Raw genomic sequence first — 22,283 nt, forward strand, 5'->3', positions numbered from 1 at the left:
AAAAGAGTCATATCTGCAGTACTATCTTGATACATGCAAGCTGTTAATTAGCCCCCCTGCTTCTCCTTGCTGTGCACAGTATGTAATAGTGTAGCCATCATCAAATTACAGTATGTGCAAGTCTGGTTCAATCAGACAGTTTATATGCAACACTCTGGGTTGTCCATTGCAATTGCACAGAACAGAATTTCACTGCATTGATCGAATCTTTAGTCATTTCAATTCATCATCCAGATCTGCATCAAAACAGATTAAACCTGAATTATTTTACTTTACTATGTTAGCAAATACAGAAAGAAACACAATGGAAAGATGTACATGCTTTGACTAATACTTTTCTTTCAATCTTTCTCTGCAATGTGGATAAAGTGAAAGGCGGAAAGAACAAAGTTACATTTATATAGTGCCTTGGAGTACTCAATGGGCTGGATTTTACCAGCCCTGAGGAGGCGGGACTGCTGGGAAAAATCCAAAAGAATGGGAGCGGGTCTCGAACCCGCTCCCAACCAGTTGCCAACCAATATTCCCGGGAGTCGGGTCCCCGATTTGCGCAGGGACCCGACTCCTAGCGGCAGGAAGAGGATTATAGCCACTTAACTGCCTGTTAACAGGTAGTTAACAGGCAGTTAAGAGGCTTTTTCCCATGTTGCGACTTCTGCTGCGGGCTTCCCGACGTTGGGAAACCCCGCCAGGGTAAGTGAGGCGTGCTGTAGGTCTGTTGTAATGTTTGTGTATAGATGACAGCTGCAGAAGTGGTGTGAATGATCCAATGGGACACTGCTGAGTATCAGAGGTAAGGAAATGCTGGGAAAGTCATTTTTAACGTGTTTAGATTTTTCTGTAGGTGACAAGCTTTGAAGTGTTTATGTGGTCTTACCTCATTGGGAGAAGTGACAAATCGCTTCTATACCCTCACCTGCAGCTGCCATCTGTTTTATTCTAAGGGAAGAGTCATTGGAGAACCTGGGTGCAAGGGCTCACCTTTGTACAGTGATTGTCAGTGTTTCACAGCACCTCAATGCTGTTAAACACTGCCAAATCATCTGTCAAAAATAGATGGTTCATGTCCCTTTAAGAAAACCGGCAAATGAAGCATCAACTGACGTCACCTGACACCGGCTTTCCTTTAATTGGCCAGCAAGCCCGCAGGGTGGGCTTAACAAGGCCAATCAGGGGAAAATAGAATCTGTGCATCTGACGTCGCTGGGGGCGGGACTAGAACCCGGAAGGCAGTAGTCCCGCCCCCAACTCGTCTCGGTAAGTAAAATCCAGCCCAATGTGTCTGTACAAGTCAAGACGAAAAAAAATGCTTGGGATATCCCAAAACACTTTACACGCAGTGGATTACTTTTTCAACGCAGTCACCATTGTTATGTGGTCAAATGTGGAAGATACTTTCCGCGCAGCAAGGTTCCACGAACAGCAAGTGAAATGAATGATCAGTTTCTGGTGGTTGAGAGAAAAATGTTAGCTAGGACACAAAAATTCCTGCTCTTTAAGCAGTGCTAAGCGATCTTTTATTTCTACCTGAACAGGCAGATGGGGTCTCAGTTTAATGTCTTATCCTAAAAATAGCACCTCTGACAATGCAGCACCGCGCTGAAGTGTCAGCCTAAATTATTTGCTCAAGACCATAGGGGTAGGGATTTGAGCCCACAACCTTCGGTTTCAGAAACGAAAGTGCTACTAACTAAGCCATAGTGACATGAAGACCGAAGCCTGTATTTTCCAAACAGGCATAATCCTACGGGTTAATATCAAAAGAGCACATGCCTGGCTGGCCAGTGGTAGCTCACACATATTTCTGCAGTCAGCATTGCTTACACAATGAAAGTAAGCTCCTGGTGTGAATAATGACTGGCAGCTTGCCTGCTGGAGGACAGAAAATCAGGTGTTGCTCCAGGATTTAAAGGCCTATTGAAGCTTAAAGGAACAGACATCATAGTTTGTAAGTCAGCACTGCTGCATTTGTAAAGATGTCTGGAGGGCACAGAATGCTCCATTTCTCAGTTGGGGTCGCAAAAATTATGATGGAGGAATCGAGACCCAGGAGAGGAGCTCACTTCGGGACAGAGAACCACAGCCCTCGTCCCCAGCCAAGCTATCCAAGAAGAATGGCAGGAGATAGCAATGCCAATCAATATCATGAGCAACGTACCACACAACTCAAGGCAATGCAAGAAGAAGTTGAATGACTTCACCCGGTCAACTAACTTAATAGAACACATTTTTATTCCATCAGTATACTACGCACCTATGACACTTGCCTTTCCTTCACATTATCTTAAATTATTTTCAGACCTTGCTCTCTTTGTCAGTTACCTAACAGAGTACAAGCACTTCCACCAACCTTCCCCTGGAAGTGTTCTTTCGCTCTTATCTCTGCATATATTAAGGCCAAAGAAACTGTGCCCTCTAATGAAGCCACATGATGTATCTATATGTCGTAATACCCACATCACACCCCTTCATTCCCTCTGTCTTTGTCCGACATCCAGTCTTGGATGAGCCAAAACTTCCTCCAATTAAACACTGGGAAGACCAAAGCCATTGTCTTCAACTCCCGCCACAATCACCATTCCCTCACTACAAATTTAATTCCTCTCCTTGGCCACTGTCTCAGGCTGAACCAGACTGTTTGCAATCTTGGCATCCTATTTGATCCGGAGCTGAATTTCTGACCCCATATCGTCTTCATCACGAAAGCCCTCTGACTTCCACCTCGTTATTATCTCCAGTCTCCACCATTGCCTCAGCCCATTTGCTGCTGGCCAGCCTCCCAGCTTCCACCCTCCCTAAACTTGAGCTGATCTGAAACTATTCTGCCCCTATCCTAGCTTGCATCAAGTCTCATTCAACCATAACCCCTGTGCTCACTGATCAACATTGGCTCCCGGTCCACCAACGCATTGATTTTAAAATTCTCATCCCTCCCTATCTCTATAACCTCCTCCAGCCCTAGAACCCTCCAGGAACTTTGTGTTCCTCCAACTCTGACCTCTTGTGCATCCCCCACTTCCATTCCTCCACCATTAAAGGCCGTGCCTTCAGCCGTCTAGAACCTGAACTCGAATTCCCTCCCCAAACCTCTACCTCCACCTCTCTCGCCTCCTTTAAGAGGCTGCTTTGACCAAGGGTTTGGTCACCTGCCCTAATGTCTTCCTCTTTGGTTTGTTGTCAATTATTATCTGATTATGCTACTGTGAAGCGCCTTGGGACATTTTCCGATGTTAAAAATGCTATATAATTTCAAGTTGTTGTTGATGATGACAATTGCAACCTCTTACTGAATCTACTCCACTTACAGAAGACAGGCCACAACTAAACAGAAAGCACTTAACACCACACACGGTCATTCCCCTTAAATCCATATGCCACTATTTTTGCCACATGGAAAATCAACATATGGAAAATCCACATAAACTAAATTCATTGCAGTTCCTTTTTCTATTCTCTGTATTTTTCAACAACAACAACTTCTATTTATATAGCATCTTTAAACAGTAAAACATCCCAAGGCGCTCCACAGGAGTGTTATAAAACAAAATTTGACACCGAGCCACATAAGGAGGTATTAGGACAGATGGTCAAAGAGGTAGGTTTTAAGGAGCGTCTTAAAGGAGGAAAGAGCGGTAGAGAGGCAGAGAGGTTTACAGAGGGTATTCCAGAGCTTAAGGCCTTGGTAGCTGAAGGCACAGCCACCAATAGTGCAGCAATTAAAATCAGAGATGCTCAAGAGGCCAGAATTAGAGGAACGCAGATATCCCGTGGGGTTGTGGGGCTGGAGGAGATTACAGAGGAGTGAGGCCATGGAGGAATTTGAAAACAGGGTTGAGAATTTTAAAATTGAGGCATTTCTTAACCGGAAGCCAATGTAGGTCAGCGAGCACAGGGGTGATGTGCGAGTTAGGACACGGGCAACCAAGGTTTGGATGACCTCAGGTTTACGTAAGGTAGAACGTGGGAGGCCAGCCAGGAGCGTGTTGGAATAGTCAAGTCTAGAGGTAACAAAGGCATGGATGAGGGTTTCAGCAGCAGGTGAGCTGAGGCAGGGGTCGAGTTGGGCAATGTTATGGAGGTGGAAATAGGTGGTCATAGTTATGGCGCAGATGTGGTCGGAAGTTCAGTTCAGGGTCAAATATGACACCAAGGTTGCGAACAGTCTGGTTCAGCCTCAGGCAGATGCTAAGGAGAGGAATGGAGTCGATAGCTAGGGAACGGAGTTTATGGTAGGGACCAAAGACAATGACTTCAGTCTTCCCAATATTTTGTTCTTCAAAATAAATCTATACAATTGGCCAAGCACATCCTGCATTTTAGAAATCTGTGCTGACTGGGCCACATCAGAGACTCTAGTCTAGATTTTCCAATATTGGCATTATTTATGGCTATCTATGGGTTTCAGATATACTCAACTTGAAGTGTGCTGTTTTGCACCCAATTTTCTAGAGTCCGCTCGTTAGCATAGCTGCAAGTTCAGATTCAGACAGATGGAGAGAACACACTAATGGGGGAAATTAAAAATTGCATTCAAGTAACATGTAATGGGATGGGGACAATTAAAGAGGACGACAATTCTGAAAGACTTGAAAGCTACAAAAGGCATCTCAATCCTTTGGCAAACTTTGCTACAGCTGAAACAGAACTGAACTAAGAAATCATAAGGCATAAATGAAGGAAAATGAAGCCCAAGGTGCAGGGGTGAATTGCAGGAAAGTGATTAGCCCAGCATCTGACCCCGACTGATGACTGTACTGAACATAAGAAATAGGAGCAGGAGTAGGCCATTTGGCCCTTCGAGCCTGCTCTGCCATTCAATAAGATCATGGCTGATCTTCTACCTCATCTCCACTTTCCTGCACTATCCCCATATCCATTGAATCCCTTAATATTCAAAAATCTATCGATCTCTAGCTTGAATATATTCAATGACTGAGCCTCCACAGCCCTCTGGGGTAGAGAATTCCAAAGATTCACCACCCTCCGAGTGAAGAAATTTCTCATCTCAGTCCTAAATGGCCGACCTCTTATTCTGAGACTGTGACCCTGGTTCTAGACTCCCCAGCCGGGGAAACATCCTCCCTGCATCTACCCTGTCAAGCTCTAAGAATTTTGTATGTTTCAATGAGATCAGCTCTCATTCTTCTAAATTCTAGAGAATACAGGCCTAGTCTACTCAATCTCTCCTCATAGGACAATCCCCCCATCCCAAGAATCAGTCTGGTGAACCTTCATTGCACTCCCTCTATGGCAAGTATATCCTTCCTTAGGTAAGGTGACCAAAACTGTACACAGTACTCCAGGTGTGGTCTCACCAGGGCCCTATATAATTGCAGTAAGACATCTTTACTCTTATACTCAAATTCTCTTGTAATAAAGGCCAAAGGTGAGATGGTGCTGCATGGGATGGTTGTGAGGACATTGGTCCTCTGGTCATCTGTGCCACTCTAAAGGTACCACATTCGAACAAGGCATGCCTTCAAGGGAGAGATAATTCACGTACAAACCAAGAATATTCTCATAAGGAAGAAAGATAGGACATCCAAAGGTAGAGCTCCCTGAATGACAAAGGAAATAAATGTTAAAACACAAAACAGAAAAAGGAAATTTGAGAAATGTCAAGTACAGAATACAGTAGAAAACCATGCATAAGAGAGTGCAGAGGAAATTGATAAAGGATATAAGAAGGGCAAAGAGAGAATATGAGAAAAGACATAAAAGGGCACCCAAAAATATTTTATAAAAAGTGAAAGGATAGTTAAGGAATGGTGGGGCCTATTAGGGACAATAAAAGGACATTTTCTTGTGGAAGCAGAGAGCATGATTGAGCTACTGAATGAGTACTTTGTATCTGTCTTCACAGAAGAAGAGGAGAGAGTAGAGATATTGGATAGGATAAAATTAGATAGAAAGGAGGTGCTAACTGGGTTGGCATCACTCAAAATTTAGCCCAGATGGAATGCATCTTAGGATAGAGGGAAATAAGGGTGGAGATAGCAGAAGCTCTGACCACAATCTTTCAATCCTCCTTGGATATGGGAGTGGTGTCAGAGGACTGGTGGTTTGCAAATGTTGCACCCCTATTCAAAAAAGGAGAGAAGGATAAAGCTGGTAACTACAGGCCAGTCAGTCTGTCAGTAATGGGAAAACTACTTCAGATCATTGTCACGGCCAGAGTTAATTTGCACTTGGAAAAGCATGGGTTAATAAGGGACAGCCAGCACGGATTAAGGCAAATCGTGTCTGACTAACCCGATTGAGTTCTATGGTGAACAGAGAGGCTTGATAAAGGTAATGCAGATGATGCTGTATATACGGACTTACAAAAGGCATTTGATAAAGTACCGCATAACAGACTTATTCAGAAAATAGAAGCACATGGGATTAAGGGGATGGTGGTAACTTGGGCACATAATTGGCTAAGCGATAGGAGGCAGAGAGTATTGGTGAATGGATGCTTTTCTGACTGGAGGGAAGTATGCAAGTGGGGTCCCCCAGGTGTTGCTATTACAACCAGTGTCAGCTGTGGCTCAGTGGGTAGCACACTTGCCTCTGCGTCAGAAGGTTGTGGGTTCAAGTCCCACTCCAGGGACTTGAGCACATAAAGCTAGGCTGACACTCCAGTGCAGTGCTGAGGGAGTGCTGCACTATCAGAGGTGCCATTTTTCGGATGAGACATTAAACCGAGGCCCCGTCTGCCATCTCAGGTGGATGTAAAAGATCCCATGGTACTATTTCGAAGAATAGCAGGGGAGTTATCCCCGGTGCACTGGCCAATATTTATCCCTCAATCAACATCACTAAAACAGATTACCTGGTCATTATCACACTGCTGTTTATGTGAGCTTGCTGTGCGCAAATTGGCTGCCACATTTCTCACATTACAACAGTGACTACACTCCAAAAGTACTTCATTGGCTGTATAAGCGCTTTGAAATGTCCAGTGGTCGTGAAAGACACTGTATAAATGCAAGTCTTTCTTTCTTTTCATTGTTTTTCTTGTTATATTTAAATGACCTGGACTTGGGTATAGGGATACAATTTTGAAGTTTGCGTATGATACAAAACTTGGCAAAGTAGTAAATAGTGAGCAGGATAGTGGCAGACTTCAGGAGGACATAGACCGACTGGTAAAATGGGCAGACACAGAGATAAGTGTGAAGTGATACACTTTGGGAGAAACAACATGGAGAGGCAGTATAATCTAAATGGTATTATTTTGAGTGGAAGCACAAGAACAGGGGGACTTGGGGGTGCATATTCACAAATCTTTGAAGGTGGTAGGTGGAGTTGATAAAGGGATTACGAAAGCATATGGGACGCTTGGCTTTGTAAGTAGGAGCACTGAACACAAAAACAAAGAAGTCATGCGAAGCCTTTACAAATCACTGGTTAGACCTCAACTGGAGTATTGTGTACAATTCTGGACACCACACTTTAGGAAGGATGTCCAGGCCTTGGAGAGGGTACAGAGGATGATACCAGGGATGAGGAACTTCAGTTATGTGGAGCGATTGGAGAAGCTGGGATTGTTATCTTTAGAGCAAAGAAGGTTAAGAGGAGACCTAATAGAGGTATTCAAAATTATGAGGGATTTTGATAGAGCAAGGAGGGAGAAACGGTTTCCCCCAGCAAGTGGGTCGGTAACCAGAGGTCATAGATTTAAAATAATTGGCAAAAGAACTAGAGGGGAAATGAGGAGATTTTTTTCACACAGAGGGTCGTTAAGATCTGGAAAGCGCTAGCTGAACGGGTGGTGGATGCAGATTCCATAGGAGCGTTCAAAAGACAATTGTACATTTACTTGAAGAGGACTAATTTGCATGGTTATGGGGAAAAAGCTGGGGTGTGGGACTAAATTGGACAGCTCTTTCAAAGAGCCAGCACAGGCATGACAGGCCGAACGATCCCCTTCTGCGCTGTATGATTCTATTGCAGCATGTGCACAAGGAGGTGGGGGCAGGTTTGAGGCAGCAGCTGATGGTCACTTCCACTGGATGTGCCAGCCCTGTTGCTGCATGACAGCTGCAGGTGTCCTTTGCAGCTGATGCTACAGATCTGCATCTACTTCTCTGCTGACCCAGAGCCTGAGAAGACAGTTGTCCTTCGTCATTGTCAGGTAGGTGTGCCCGAGCATGCAGAAATGGTTGGTGGCATCTTGATAGGTGCAACTAAATGTATGCTGGTTGATGATCACCTTACCATTCTTCCTTTCATGCAGTGCTCCTGTAAGCAGGACATACTGTGACTGGGATGCTTCTGTGGAAGCATCCAATGGTATGGTTAATCAGACTATCACATATCTTAGTAATGCCATGAAGTTTGCTGCTCCAGATTCCTTTAGGAAGAGAAGCCTCCACCTGGACTAACTGTTTGACATATTGAGGTATGTTCACCTCTGTGCACATATTCAGGTTGCAGGTACCAGCAGGTGGACATAAAGCATCTTTCATGCAGCCTGACCTGCCTGGAATCCCTTCATTGATCCTTTTCGTCCAAACACATTTGATAAAATGATTCCCATTGAGAAATCTATTAGTGCCATTATTGGTGCTGTGGGCAAAAAACTAAAAAGAGAAAACAACTGGTAAAGGTTTTTAAATGCCAGCAAGGAAAAAAATACATGCAAAAAAATTAAAAACGTTTAAAATACGCTGACCTTTATATTACTGTGCCCTTTCCATGACCTCCAGTATATTTATTGCCAGCTAGGAAACCTGGACATCCACTTCAAGCGGGCATGATTTAAGTTTGACAACCTGCACCTACAACAACAGGAAATGGCGTGCAGAACAAACAAGCCCCCAAATATTTAAATATTTGCCTGCTTGTTTGAGACAGTCGCTTCCACCAGCAGTGGTCCTGCTCTATGAAACATGTATTGACGCACAGAGTAAATGGAGTTCACGACTCCCACCCATTTTCCAATACCGGCTACCCAATTTACGCTGCGTCAATGAGCGGCTGATACTGGAAAATCCGGGTTTATTACTTAACCAATAACTAAAGAAAAACTAAATGGCCTATAATTTTTTGGTTCAACTCTGTGACTTTTCTTTAATTGAGGTGACGTACTACACAGGTGTCACTTTTGACATCCTCCGCTCCTCTGGTACAATTTTCCTTTTCAATGAATTTTGAACAATTACAGTCAAAGTCCAAATGATTTCTTCCTTAACTTCCCTTAGGATCCTCAAATTTAACCATCAAGTCCTTGTGATTTGTAAATTTTAACATCAACTTCTTTGAATAATAACCTACGCTAACAGTTCTATACGTACCTCTAGTGATTCTAAATCCTAATAATCACCTCCTCTATGAAAATGGAGGCAAAGTACTTATTTGACATCTCTGGCACTGCCTCACTATACGTTTGCCTCCGCTATCTCCAAATTGCCCTACCTTAACTGCCCCCTTACTACTAATGTGCTTATATTATTGACCTTTTAATGTTTTCTGCCAGTCTTCTCATGCTCCCTCTTCATAGCTGTGTGTGTCCTGGCATTCAATTTTATTATCTGCCCTGTAAGTGCTAAATGTTTCCTTTTTTAGTTTAAAATTTGATCTAATTTTATGAAGTTGTAGCCTTCAAAATACTAATTTTTGCTTATTGGAATGTACAAGAAACTCTTTGGCGTGTTGCCGGTTGACCAAAAATTCCGGATGACGGAGAGGGTTATCTACCGAGGCTATTTTTAACAAAGAAAAATTTAAAAAATCAAGCAATGTGCAGTATACAGTAACTGGGTACTCACCTACAGAATGTTGTGTTAAATGGATGGTGGAAGATGCTTGATTAAGTACAGTACTGCCAGTTGATGGGAATGCAATGCAATGACTACCAGCAGCGTGGGAGACACACAGTACACCTGTAAAATGGCGGATCAGAAGAGACTACCGGCAGCGCGGGAGAGTCAGACTCCTGTTACAGGGGTATTTAGGTGTTCCGACTTCTGACAGCGCCAAAAAGCCGAGTAGTGGCAGTTTGGAGAACTACCTCCACTGACGAACTCGGCCACCGTGGGAGACTCGGACTTGGACTCGGCAACATTGCCGGTTATTGAGGTGTTGTTTTCGGAGTGAGAATTTTGACGGTTAATAGAGAATTCCGGATATTTAGGTGCCGTTTAAACAAGAGTTTCCTGTACCTGATTTGTACTCTTTTCATCTCCTTAAATATTTCCTATTGATCAGTGGTTTTATTTACTAATTTTTCCTTCCACTTTATCTGGACAAGATCCCTTTTTTATATCCCTATAATTTGCTTTTTGTCTCTCCAGTCAAAGGACTTTTGTCCTTGACTTTTTCCTTTTCTATTCTTACACTGAACTTATTGTGGTCATCTCCCAAATGTTCTTTTAGGTCACCCTTTTGTTCCACTTCATGATCCAGAGACTGCCTTGTTGGAGCAGCAACATACTGACGAAGAAAACAGTCCCCTTTCTCACCACGAATATATTTCCAAGTCCAGTAATCTAAAGTGGCATTAAAATCTTTAACCTACAGACTAATTCATAACCTGACACAAGCAGATTGGCCACTGTACTTCAGTGGTATATATAGATTGCTATGCAAAGGGTTTCTCCCCAATTACATGTCCTAACCTAAGCTAATTAGTTTTCTTTTCTTTATTTATTTAAAAGGTACTGTATTCAAAAGCTACATTACTTCAATGTAACTGGCTTAGAAGTTCTTACCACTAAAAATGCACAAGCTATCATTAATAATATTGCTAATGAATGGATTTATAGGTGCAGCACAAAATTAGCTATCTGGTTAATTAATCTGGATTATCTTAATAATTAGAAACCAAATAATTAACAAATCAAGTCAAACTAGACAATATAGATACAGTCTTTTGAGATCTCATTCTGAAGTATACAGATTACCTTTAATTACATTCCAATTAGAAAACAGACACAAAGTATTTTATTTTATCTTGGAAGCAAAGTTAGTCTCGGTGAATGTAAGCAAATAACCTGGAGCTCATTCAGTGCAGTCATTGTCAAAATGTTGCTGTGAAATGAGCTGATCAAGAAATGTTGCCATTTTATTCGTTTAATACAAATGAATATTTAATTGTAATCAAATCAACAAAGCCCTAATGCATTAGCAGAGTTCCAACATGTACAATGCTAATAATTACAGCATTAGGCAATGAGCAAAGCAGTTCACGCCTAAGAAATTCACTAACTGAACAAGTAGTGTTAGGTAGGAACTGGTACGGCCATAAGTATAATGGGGGTGAATTGCTGCTTACACCATTTTTTCAAGGTTTCTGCATCTTTTCCACTGAAGTTACAGTTGATGAACGAGAGAGCCCCAGGAGAAATTCACCCCAATGTGATGTTGGAAGTGACGCAGAGCACCAGAAGAGGTCTTACTTGTACACAACAGTGAAAATGACAACGTTATGCTAGGAGACATGATGGCCCAGATTTTGCAGTAAAAATAATGGTGAGGCTATCAGGAGCGTAACTCCCGACAACTGCACATGCACAGTTAAATGCGGAAATCAGGAAGTTGCTGTCCACGTTGCCCTGCTTCTCCAAAAACTGATATCTCGCTGAGAGTCTCGGCATTGAAATATACAAAACAGCATAAAATTGCTGTACTTGCGTGATAGATATACACTAAAGTCGCCAGAAAAAGTTAGGGTTTGTACTTCATTGGCTGTAAAGCACTTTAGGACATCCCTAGGTTGTGAAAGGTGCTATATAAATGCAAGTCTTTCTTTCTTGTCCATACAAGTGTAAGTACATTGTCCATACAAGTGTAGGGTCTCATTCCTTCAGATTTTAATTATTGGTGGAGATTTAAAAAAATTAAATCATTTTTAAAACTTTTTCTTTGTCTCTTATCTCTCAAACTTAATCCCATATTTCTTACCCTCACTTTATTTTGCTTTCTGTACATGATTTGGCATTGAATTATAAAGGACATTTTCTGGTTCAGACTGTGCACCTCATTTTACAATTCTTCAATCTGATTGGTTAAGGAGATACACAGTTGCTTTCCCTGTTCCCACAGGTCCCAGATGCTCAAGACCCGATAGCAAGTCTGTGGGCAAATGTAAGTGTAATGAAGGCCAGTGCCACTGTATTCGCCGCTGACTGGAAAATTTGGCCCACTTAATACTCATACAAATACTGCCTCAGGTGCAAACAATGCTGGCATCAGAGAGACTACAGCTGTATTTTGGTTTCATAAAAACAAATTCTTGCTATTTCCTGTATGCTAGCAGCATTAGATTCAATTATGTATGTAGCAAAGAAGTGATCTCTGATCAGTCCATAACCAGTGAAAACCAATGTCACAGGACTATTGCATTAGTAAGGCAAAAATTAACATAGGATTATTTTTGTGAAATTGGTTTCATTTTTTTAACGCATTCTCGGGATGTGGGTGTCATAAGCCTGGCCAGCATTTATTGCCCATCCCTAGTTGCCCTAGAGAAAGTGGTGGTGAGCCGCCATCTTGAACCGCTGCAGTCCGTGAGGTGAAGGTACTGTGCACGAGGGCGTTCAGGGTGGTGTGTGACTTGGAGGGGTACTTGGAGGTGATGATGTTCCAATGCACCTACTGCCCTGGTTCTTCTAGGTGGTGGAGATCATTGGTTTAGGAAGTGCTGTCGAAGTCGTCTTGGCGAGTTGCTGCAATGTGTCCTGTAGATAGCATTGCGGCGCTGGAGCTGCGATTGGTTGCATACTGGAGCGTTCACGATGCTCGGGACATCGTGAATAGCACGTTTAGGGAGTTGGACACACCACAGGTAGAGGTTGGACAGGAAGAAAGGGAACGGGTGACCAACAGGCAGAGTACTAGGCGCAGGCAGGTAGTGCAAGGGTCCCCTGTGGCCATCCCCCTCTCCAACAGATACACCACTTTGAGTACTGTTGGGGGGGATGGCTTATCAGAGGAAGGCAGCAGCAGCCAACTTCCTGGCACCAGGGGTGGCTCTGCTGCACAGAATGGGAGGAAAAAGAGTGGTAGAGCTATAGTAATAGGGGATTCAATTGTAAGGGGAATAGATAGGTGTTTCTGCAGCCGCAAACGAGACTCCAGGATGGTGTGTTGCCTCCCTGGTGCAAGGGTCAAGGATGTCTCTGAGCGGCTGCAGGACATCTTGGAAGGGGAGGGTGAACAGCTAGTTGTCGTGGTGCATATAGGCACCAACGATGTAGGTAAAAAGCGGGATGAGGTCCTAAAAGCGGAATATAGGCAGTTAGGAGGTAAATTAAAAAACAGGACCTCAAAGGCAGTAATCTCAGGATTGCTACCAGTGCCACGTGCTAGTCAGAGTAGAAATAAAAGGATACTTCAGAAGAATACGTGGCTAGAGGAATGGTGCCAGGGGGAGGGATTCAAGTTCCTGGGACATTGGAACCGGTTCTGGGGGAGGTGGGACCAGTTCAAATCGGACGGTCTGCACCTGGGCAGGGCTGGAACCGATGTCCTAGAGGGTTTGTTTGCTAGTGCTGTGGGGGAGGGTGTAAACTAAAATGGAAGGGGGTTGGGAACCTGAGCAGGGAGACAGAGGAAAGGGAAACAAGGATAAAAGCAAAAGATAGGAAGGAGAAAAACAAAAGTGGCAGTTAGAGAAATCAAGGGTTTAAATCAAACGTGGCCACAGTAAATAATAATTCTAATAGGTCTAAGAGCGTTAAAAAAACAAGCCTGAAGGCTTTGTGTCTTAATGCGAGGAGCATTTGTAATAAGGTGGATGAATTGGCTGCGCAAATAGAGGTAAACGAATATGATTTGGTTGGGATTACGGAAACGTGGCTCAAGGATGGTCAAGACTGGGAACTCAACATCCAGGGGTATTCGATATTCAGTAAAGATAGGCAAAAAGGAAAGAGAGGTGGGGTAGCATTACTGGTTAAAGAAGGGATTAACACAATTGTAATGAAGGATATTAGCTCTGATGATGTGGAATCTGTATGGGTAGAATTGAGAAATACTAAGGGGAAAAAAACATTAGTGGGAGTGGTATATAGACCTCCAAACAGTAAGGCGGAGGTTGGGGATGGCATTAAAAGGGAAATTAAAGAAGCGTGCAATAAGGGCACAGCAGTCATCATGGGTGACTTTAATCTACATATAGATTGGGCGAACCAAATTAGTAACAATACTGTGGAGGAGGAATTCCTGGAGTGTTTACGGGATGGTTTCTGTAAGGGGGAACTACTTTTTACAGCTCATGTATACTGTAGTACCGGCAGTGACCACACCTGTATACAGCACTGAGTAGTAATCTGTACAGGCAGTTCCAGTGTGAGCCACGTTTAGTAAACACCTGTTGTACCGTTTCTCCTGCAGTCTGTGTTTTATTATACACGGACACAACATTGGCGACAAGGCAAGTTCGAACCTACCTGCAACTCTGCATCACCTCCCGGGGATTCGTTCCTGGAGATCAGTGGAGTGGAGGTCAAGGCCAGAGACTCGGGCGTCGACCACGGGCAACCGCCCAGTCATCCAGCAGAGACTCGAGAATTGCGGGGGAGGCTGTTGAGAGCCAGGCTTGGCTTTCCAGTCGAGGTGGTCCAGCGAAACGAGCTGGCAACAGGTAGTGCGCAGACCCTTCACGGACAGCGGCGGGCTAGAGCCCGACCGAGCGGCACAGCAAAGGGCCGAGCAGCGTCGACGGGGGGGAGAGAGAGAGAGAGAGAGAGAGAGAGAGAGAGAGAGAGAGAGAGAGGGCAGAGCGCACAGGCCGCAGCCGGTGTTCAGGGGCCGAGCAGCGTTGAAGAGAGGGAGAGGGAGACATGCAGAAACACGCGAGGCGCCGCCATGGCCACGAGGACCGCCGAGAGCGGCGTTGGCAGCAGCGCAGGAGAAGCGCGCGATCCCTACAGGGCACCGCCATTGCCACGAGAACCGCCGGGAGCGGCGTTGGCAGCAGCGGGGGAGGAAGGAAAGCGCGGGAGACGCCATTTTAAGCCATTGGGAGACGCCATTTTAAACCACACCCAAAATGCCAAAAAGTGGCAGTATCACCGCATTTGACAATTAAGTCGAAGATTGGACTACATATGTCGAACGAATAGAGGTGTACTGCAAGGCAAATGAGGTGTCAGATGACAAGAAAGCGTGGGTATTGTTAAATTTAATGGGTGCAAAGACGTATAGTTTATTACGAAATCTAGTAACCCCAACGAAGCCAATGGAAAAGAGTTTTGAAGACATAGTAACGATACTACACTACAGGAACATTTAAACCCCACACCGCTGCTGATAGCAGAAAGATTCAAGTTTCACAAACGGAACCAGCATAAGGATGAAAACAATGCTGATTATTTAACAGAACTGCGCAAACTATCGAAACACTGCCAGTTTGGAGCGGGACTGGCAGATACCTTAAGGGACAAGTTTGTGTGTGGGCTTCAAAGTGAAGGAACCCAGAAACGGCTTTTATCTGAAAAGGACCTTACGCTGGAAAAGGCTTTCAGCATTGCGGTATCATATGAAGCAGCAGCACGGGGCGCTGCAGAGATACAACAGAGACCGCAAGAATATGGCACAAACGAAATGTCATATGGAACAGAGAAGTGCTATCGCTGCGGCAGAACAACACACGACCAGAATGATTGCTGGTTCAAAGACAATGTGTGCAGACAGTGTGGAAAAGTAGGACACATAGCACGAGTCTGCAGGTCAGGAAAGAAAACTAGCAATGAGAAACCTACCAAAGGAACGTACAAGAAGGTACATAAGATGACGGAGAATAGTTCAGATGAACAAAAGAGTGATAACGACTCCGAAAGCAGGGAACTGAGTTGTCTGAAACTACATAATGTGATTACAACGGAGGATCAGCGAACCATTTGGGTCACTCTCAAGATAGCAGGAGTCCAGGTAAAGATGGAATTGGACACAGGATCAGCCCTAACAGTCATAAACCGACGGGACTAAGAGCAGCTATTCTCACACATACCCTTGAGAGACACAAAAATTATTTTGAAGACGCACACGGGGCAAAAAGTCTACCCCAAAGGAAAAATAAGGGTGACCGTTATATGTAACGGTAAGGAAACACCAAAACTAGACCTGTATGTATTGCAAGATGGAGGACCACCATTACTGGGACGTGAATGGATCCGGAAAATACAACTGGATTGGCATTCCATACAGGCACTGACTGTGGCTGACAAAAAGGATGACGACGTCACACCTGGGCGACTGTCAAAGATCCTAACTGACGCGAAAGAAGTGTTCCAGCAAGGACTCGGAACACTAAAAGGCATGACAGCGACGATTAAAATTGAAGAAAACGCAAGCCCAAAATTTTTTAAGGCCAGACCGGAACCTTATGCGATCCGCCCAGCCGTCGAAGCAGAGCTGGAGAGTCTGGAACGTTCAGGTGTACTGTCCAAGGTGGACTGGTGCAAGTGGGCTACACCCATCGTCCCTGTGATGAAAAAGTCGTTGAGCAGCACACCTGGGGAACCAAGGAAGGTTCGCATCTGTGGGGACTTTAAGGTAACAGTGAACCCGGTCCTTCACACCGTACAATATCCACTTCCGCGGATTGAAGATATTTTCGCCTCGCTATCTGGAGGGAAACGCTTCACTAAGATTGATCTGGCCCAGGCGTATCTGCAAATGGAGGTAGAAGAAGCATCAAAAAAATACCTCACAATCAACACCCATAAAGGTCTCTACCAATACAACCGGCTGATATTCGGGGTAGCATCAGCTCCGGCTATTTGGCAGAGGGCAATGGAACAAGTCCTGCAAGGGATCCCAGGGACCCAGTGTTATTTGGACGACATCCTGGTCACGGGCGAAAATGACAGTGATCACCTTGCCAACCTGGAGCAGGTGCTCACTAGATTGCAGGAATATGGGCTCTGAGCTAACCGCCCCAAATGCGAGTTTTTTAGAAAACAGATCTCGTATTGTGGCTACGTTATCGATAAAGAGGGGTTACATAAGTCCCCAGAGAAGATTGAGGCAGTAGTCAAGGCTCCAGCACCGGAAAATGTGTCACAACTGAGGTCGTTTCTCGGGCTGGTAAACTACTACCGTAAGTTCTTGCCAAATTTGTCTACAATACTACACCCACTGAACACTCTACTGCAAACTGGGGTGTCATGGAAGTGGAGTGACGAATGTAGACGAGCTTTCCAGAAGAGCAAAACACTAATCACATCGAAAGAGGTATTGGCCCATTACAACCCAGCATTACCAATTCGGTTGACATGTGATGCGTCATCCTACGGCATTGGAGCGGTGCTGTCGCACAAATTCTCGGACGGCTCAGAGAGGCCAATAGCCTTTGCGTCACGATCACTAACCTCAGCCGAGCGTAACTACGCCCAGGTTGACAGGGAGGCCCTCAGCCTAGTGTGGGGAGTGAAAAAGTTCAATCACTATCTGCACGGGCAGAAATTCACCTTGCTGACTGATCACCAGCCTCTTGCCTCCATTTTTAATCCGAAGAAGGGCGTTCCGGTGATGACTGCGCAACGACTACAAAGATGGTCACTTTTTCTAGGGGCGCACCACTATGAAATTGAATATAAGGGCACGAAACAGCATGGAAATGCTGATGGGCTATCACGCCTGCCACTGCCTACTGCGGAGGAAGCACCAGCAGTGGATCCTGTCGAAATATTCCATTCGACTATAGTTGAATACCTACCGGTAACTAACGCTTGTATCGAAAAGGAAATCCGAAATGACCCGACACTGTCTCGGGTATATGATTTGACGGTGAAGGGATGGCCAGCACATGGCGACTCACTGTTGCCAGCATTCTCGACAAGGAGCGAACAGCTGTCAGTGTGCCGGGGGACCTTGATGTGTGGATCCCGAGTGGTAATTCCACCCAAGTTAAGGGATAGAGTGCTCAATGAGCTTCATGAGGGTCATCTGGGAGGGGTAAAAATGAAAAGCCGAGCCAGGGCTTATGTGTGGTGGCCGGGAATCGATAAACAAATCGAGGACCTGACCAAGAGCTGCCCAGGATGCCAGAAAGTCCAAAATGCATCACCACAGGCCCCTCTACACCCATGGGAGTGGCCCTCATCTCCATGGCAACGGGTGCATATTGATTTTGCTGGTCCATTCATGGACTCAATGTTCTTAATAGCCGTGGATGCGCACTCGAAATGGCCTGAGGTCATCAAAATGTCCTCCACCACCACGGAGAAAACTATTGCAGTCCTACGGACCATTTTTGCCAGGAATGGCTTGCCAGAACAGATTTGCTCCGACAACGGACCACAGTTTGTGTCCGAAGAGTTCCAGAGGTTCTTGAAAAAGAATGGAGTAAGGCATTACACATCCGCCCCGTATCATCCAGCCACAAATGGATTGGCCGAGAGGTTCGTACAAACCATTAAGAAGGCAATAAAGGCTATGTACAATGACAACATTCCGCTGCAGCACAAGGTGGACAATTTCCTGTTCGCCTACCGGAATGTGACACATGCAGTCACCAACCAGGCCCCAGCCATGATGTTATTTAACCGAAGGTTAAGATCTCGCCTGGATTTGCTCAGACCAAACGTACGAAGAGATGTTGAGAGTAAGCAATTCCAGCACATCCATGAGAAGCCAACAAGGAGCTTCAATGTAGGGCAACCAGTCTTGGCCCGCGACTACCGAACAGAAAAATGGCAGCCAGGAACGATATGCACACGGCAGGGCCCACTAATGTACACAGTGGACATTGGGGAGAGCATCGTGAGACGCCATGCTGACCAGATCCTAGAGTCACAGGAACAAGTCAACCCCATGCCTCGCCCATACGTACCTGGTGATGAACCCGACGTACAGGTCGCATCTACCCCAGAAACAGTAGCATCGGAAGCTGATGAACCAACCGATGACAGGGGGCCAGAATCGCCTCCGCACCAAGAGCAAGACACTCGGGAAAGGCGCTATCCAGAAAGGATCAGGAAGCTTCCCCAAAGACTGAATATATAAATAGACCATTTTCAGCTAATGTTGCATGTTAAAAGTGTTAATTGTAATTAGTTTGATATTTAATTGTTAAATGAGTGTTATGGTACTGTTAATCTAAAAGGGGAGGAATTGTAATGTATATACCTTTAAGGGGGGAACTACTTTTTACAGCTCATGTATACTGTAGTACCGGCAGTGACCACACCTGTATATAGCACTGAGTAGTAATCTGTACAGGCAGTTCCAGTGTGAGCCACATTTAGTAAACACCTGTTGTACCATTTCTCCTGCAGTCTGTGTTTTATTATACACGGACACAACAGTTTCCTGGACCAATATGTCGAGGAACCAACCAGAGATCAGGCCATCTTAGACTGGGTATTATGTAACGAGAAAGGATTAATTAGCAATCTTGTTGTACGAGGCCCCTTCGGTCGGAGCAATCATAATATGATCGAATTCTTCATTAAGATGGAGAATGAAGTAGTTGACTCAGAAACTAGGGTCCTCAATTTAAATAAAGGAAACTACGATGGTCTGAGGAGCGAGTTGGGTAGGATTGACTGGGGAATGGCACTCAAAGGGTTGATGGTGGATAGGCAATGGCAAACATTCAAAGACCGAATGGATGAACTACAAAAGTTGTTCATCCCAGTTTGGCATAAAAATAAAACAAAAAAAGGTGACTCAACCATGGCTAACAAGGGAAAGTAGGGATAGCATAAGATCCAAGGAGAGGACATACAAATTGGCCAGAAAAAGCAATAATCCTGAGGATTGGGAGAAGTTCAGGATTCAACAAAGAAGGACAAAGGGATGAATTAAGAAAGGGAAAATAGAATATGAGAGTAAGCTAGCATGGAACATAAAAACTGACTGTAAAAGCCTTTATAGATATATGAAGAGAAAAAGATTGGTGAAGACAATCGTAGCATCCTTGCAGTCCGAATCGGAGGAATTTATAATGGGGAACAAAGAAATGGCAGACCAACTAAATACATATTTTGGTTCTGTCTTCATAAAGGAGGACACAAATAACCTCCCAGAAATACCGGGGAACATAGGGTCTGATGAAAGGGTGGAACTGAAAGAAATCAGTATTTGTAGGGAAATGGTGTTAGGAAACTTGATGGGACTGAAGGCCGATAAATCCCCAGGGCCTGATAATCTACATCCCAGGGTACTTAAGGAAGTGGCCCTAGAAATAGTAGATGCATTGCTGGTCATCTTCCAGAACTCGATAGACTCTGGAACAGTACCCATGGATTGGAGGGTAGCTAATGTTACCCCACTATTCAAAAAAGGTGGCAGAAAAAAAGCGGGGAATTATAGACCGGTAAGCCTGACATCGGTAGTGGGGAAAATGCTAGAGTCCATTATAAAAGATGTAATAGCAGAGCACTTGGAAAGCAGTGACAGGATCGGACAAAGTCAACATGGATTTACAAAAGGTAAATCATGCTTGACTAATCTACTGGAATTTTTTGAGGATGTAACTGGTAAAATAGATAAGGGAGAACCAGTGGATGTGGTGTACTTGGACTTTCAGAAGGCTTTCGATAAGGTCCCGCATAAGAGATTAGCGTGCAAAATTAAGGCACATGGCTGTTATGTGTTGTGTGTTCTCCTCCCACCTGTGGTGGCGCTGTCACAGGAGATAAATGGTTGGGTGTTCTCTGTTAAGTTTAGCTCTCTTTGTTCAGAACTTTCCAGAACTTCCTTTCCTTCCAATAAAGCACTTCTTGTTTGAATCTCTGAGTTCTGAGTCCTAAATTGTGTCTAGGTAGAAAGGTACCGACACAACAAGTGGCAACGAGGAGCGGATGAATCTGCGTACATTACGGGTGCAGTGAGTAAACAGAAAATTTAATTTGAAATGTGAGATGGCTACTATATTAGGAAACATCGGTGATTTTGATGAAAATGTGGAGCAATGGAGCGCATATACGGAACGTTTTGACTATTTTGTATTGGCGAATGCGGTGGCAAATGAAAAGGTCGTGCCTACCTTTTTGAGTGTAATCGGGCCGAAGACTTTCAACTTACTTCGCAGCCTCGTGCAGCCAGATAAGCCAGGAACTAAAACATATAAGCAACTAGTGGAAATTCTTGGAGCACATTTTTCACCAAAACCTCTGGTTATTGCTGAGAGATTTAGATTTCACAAACGGAATCAAGAGGAGGGGGAATCAGTGACGATGTTTATTGCTGCTTTAAAAAGGTTGTCGGAACACTGCCAGTTCAAGGAGGTGCTGAATGACACCATTAGAGACAGACTTGTGTGTGGTCTGCAAAATGCAGCCACACAGAAGCGCCTTCTTACTGAGGATAACCTTACTCTTGAAAAGGCCATTGAAGTTAGTGTCTCCATGGAGATGGTGGAAAAGGAGGCTCACCAAGTGAGTTCAACAGGGAGAGTTCACAAGGTGTCGTCTGAGCCTAAAGGTGCGTGGTACGGCACATGTTACCATTGTGGGAAAACGGGCCATCACGCTAATGACTGCTGGTGTACGGAGCTGGAATGCCGAAATTGTGGCAAAAAGGGTCACATTGAACGCGCCTGTAGAGGTAAAAAAAGAATAGACAGAGCTGGGAAGCATGGAAGCAAAATGTCTGTATTTGGACAAGAGAGGAAAAAGAGTGTTCATTCAGTGCAGTATGATGGAACAAGTAAAACAGAGGGGAGCGACACCTCTGAGGAGGAAGAGGTGCACATACTGACGGTTGCAGGTGGTTCAAATGGCTACTGGGTGTCACCACTGGTGGAGGGACAATCAGTGCGGATGGAGGTGGACACAGGCACGGCTGTGTCCCTTGTTTCAGACACTGTCTGCAACAAAATGCTAAAGCATCTTACCCTTCAGCCAACAAACATTGTGCTAAAGACGTATACCGGCGAACCTGTGGCCATGAGAGGCGTCATTGAGGTGACAGTTAAATTGAACGGACAGACTGCAAAACTGCCACTATATGTGGTAAAGGGTAATTAACCATCGCTACTGGGACGTGCGTGGCTAGAGAAAATCACGCTGGACTGGCCTGCAGTCCGCATGATGTCAAAAGGGGAGTCAGGTCTGACTGCAGTGTTAAACAAATATGCAGAACTCTTCAATGGGGAACTTGGGAGCATGAAAAAGATCTGCGTGAGACTGGACATTAAACCTGACAGCAAGCCGAAGTTTCACAAAGCCCGACCTGTACCCTATGCAATTAGGCCAAAAGTTGAGGCTAACTTGGAGGCCTTAGTCGAGAATGGAGTCCTGGAGCTTGTGAGCGTGAGCAAATGGGCCACACCCATTGTTCCTGTCCTGAAAAAGGATGGATCTGTTCGAATCTGCAGGGATTTTAAAGTGACTATTAACCCG

The 22,283-nt window shown here is 44.7% G+C and overlaps 1 protein-coding gene across 1 annotated transcript in view; it reads right to left on the reverse strand.

Annotated features, from left to right (window-relative positions):
- LOC147117295 (band 4.1-like protein 4B) overlaps positions 1-22,283 on the reverse strand; it is a 165,474-nt gene that overhangs the window by 89,542 nt on the left and 53,649 nt on the right. Inside the window, exons 2-3 of the mRNA XM_085989358.1 lie at positions 8,464-8,553; positions 5,458-5,558 (exon numbers count right to left, since the gene is read on the reverse strand). Coding sequence (XP_085845484.1) covers positions 5,458-5,558; positions 8,464-8,553 — 191 coding nt within the window. The remainder of the gene's footprint in view (positions 1-5,457; positions 5,559-8,463; positions 8,554-22,283) is intronic.

The sequence above is a fragment of the Somniosus microcephalus genome, chromosome 5 (genome assembly GCF_052327205.1).
Source record: "Somniosus microcephalus isolate GS21.2 chromosome 5, FLI_Smic_1.0, whole genome shotgun sequence".
Classification (NCBI taxonomy): Eukaryota; Metazoa; Chordata; class Chondrichthyes; order Squaliformes; family Somniosidae; genus Somniosus; species Somniosus microcephalus.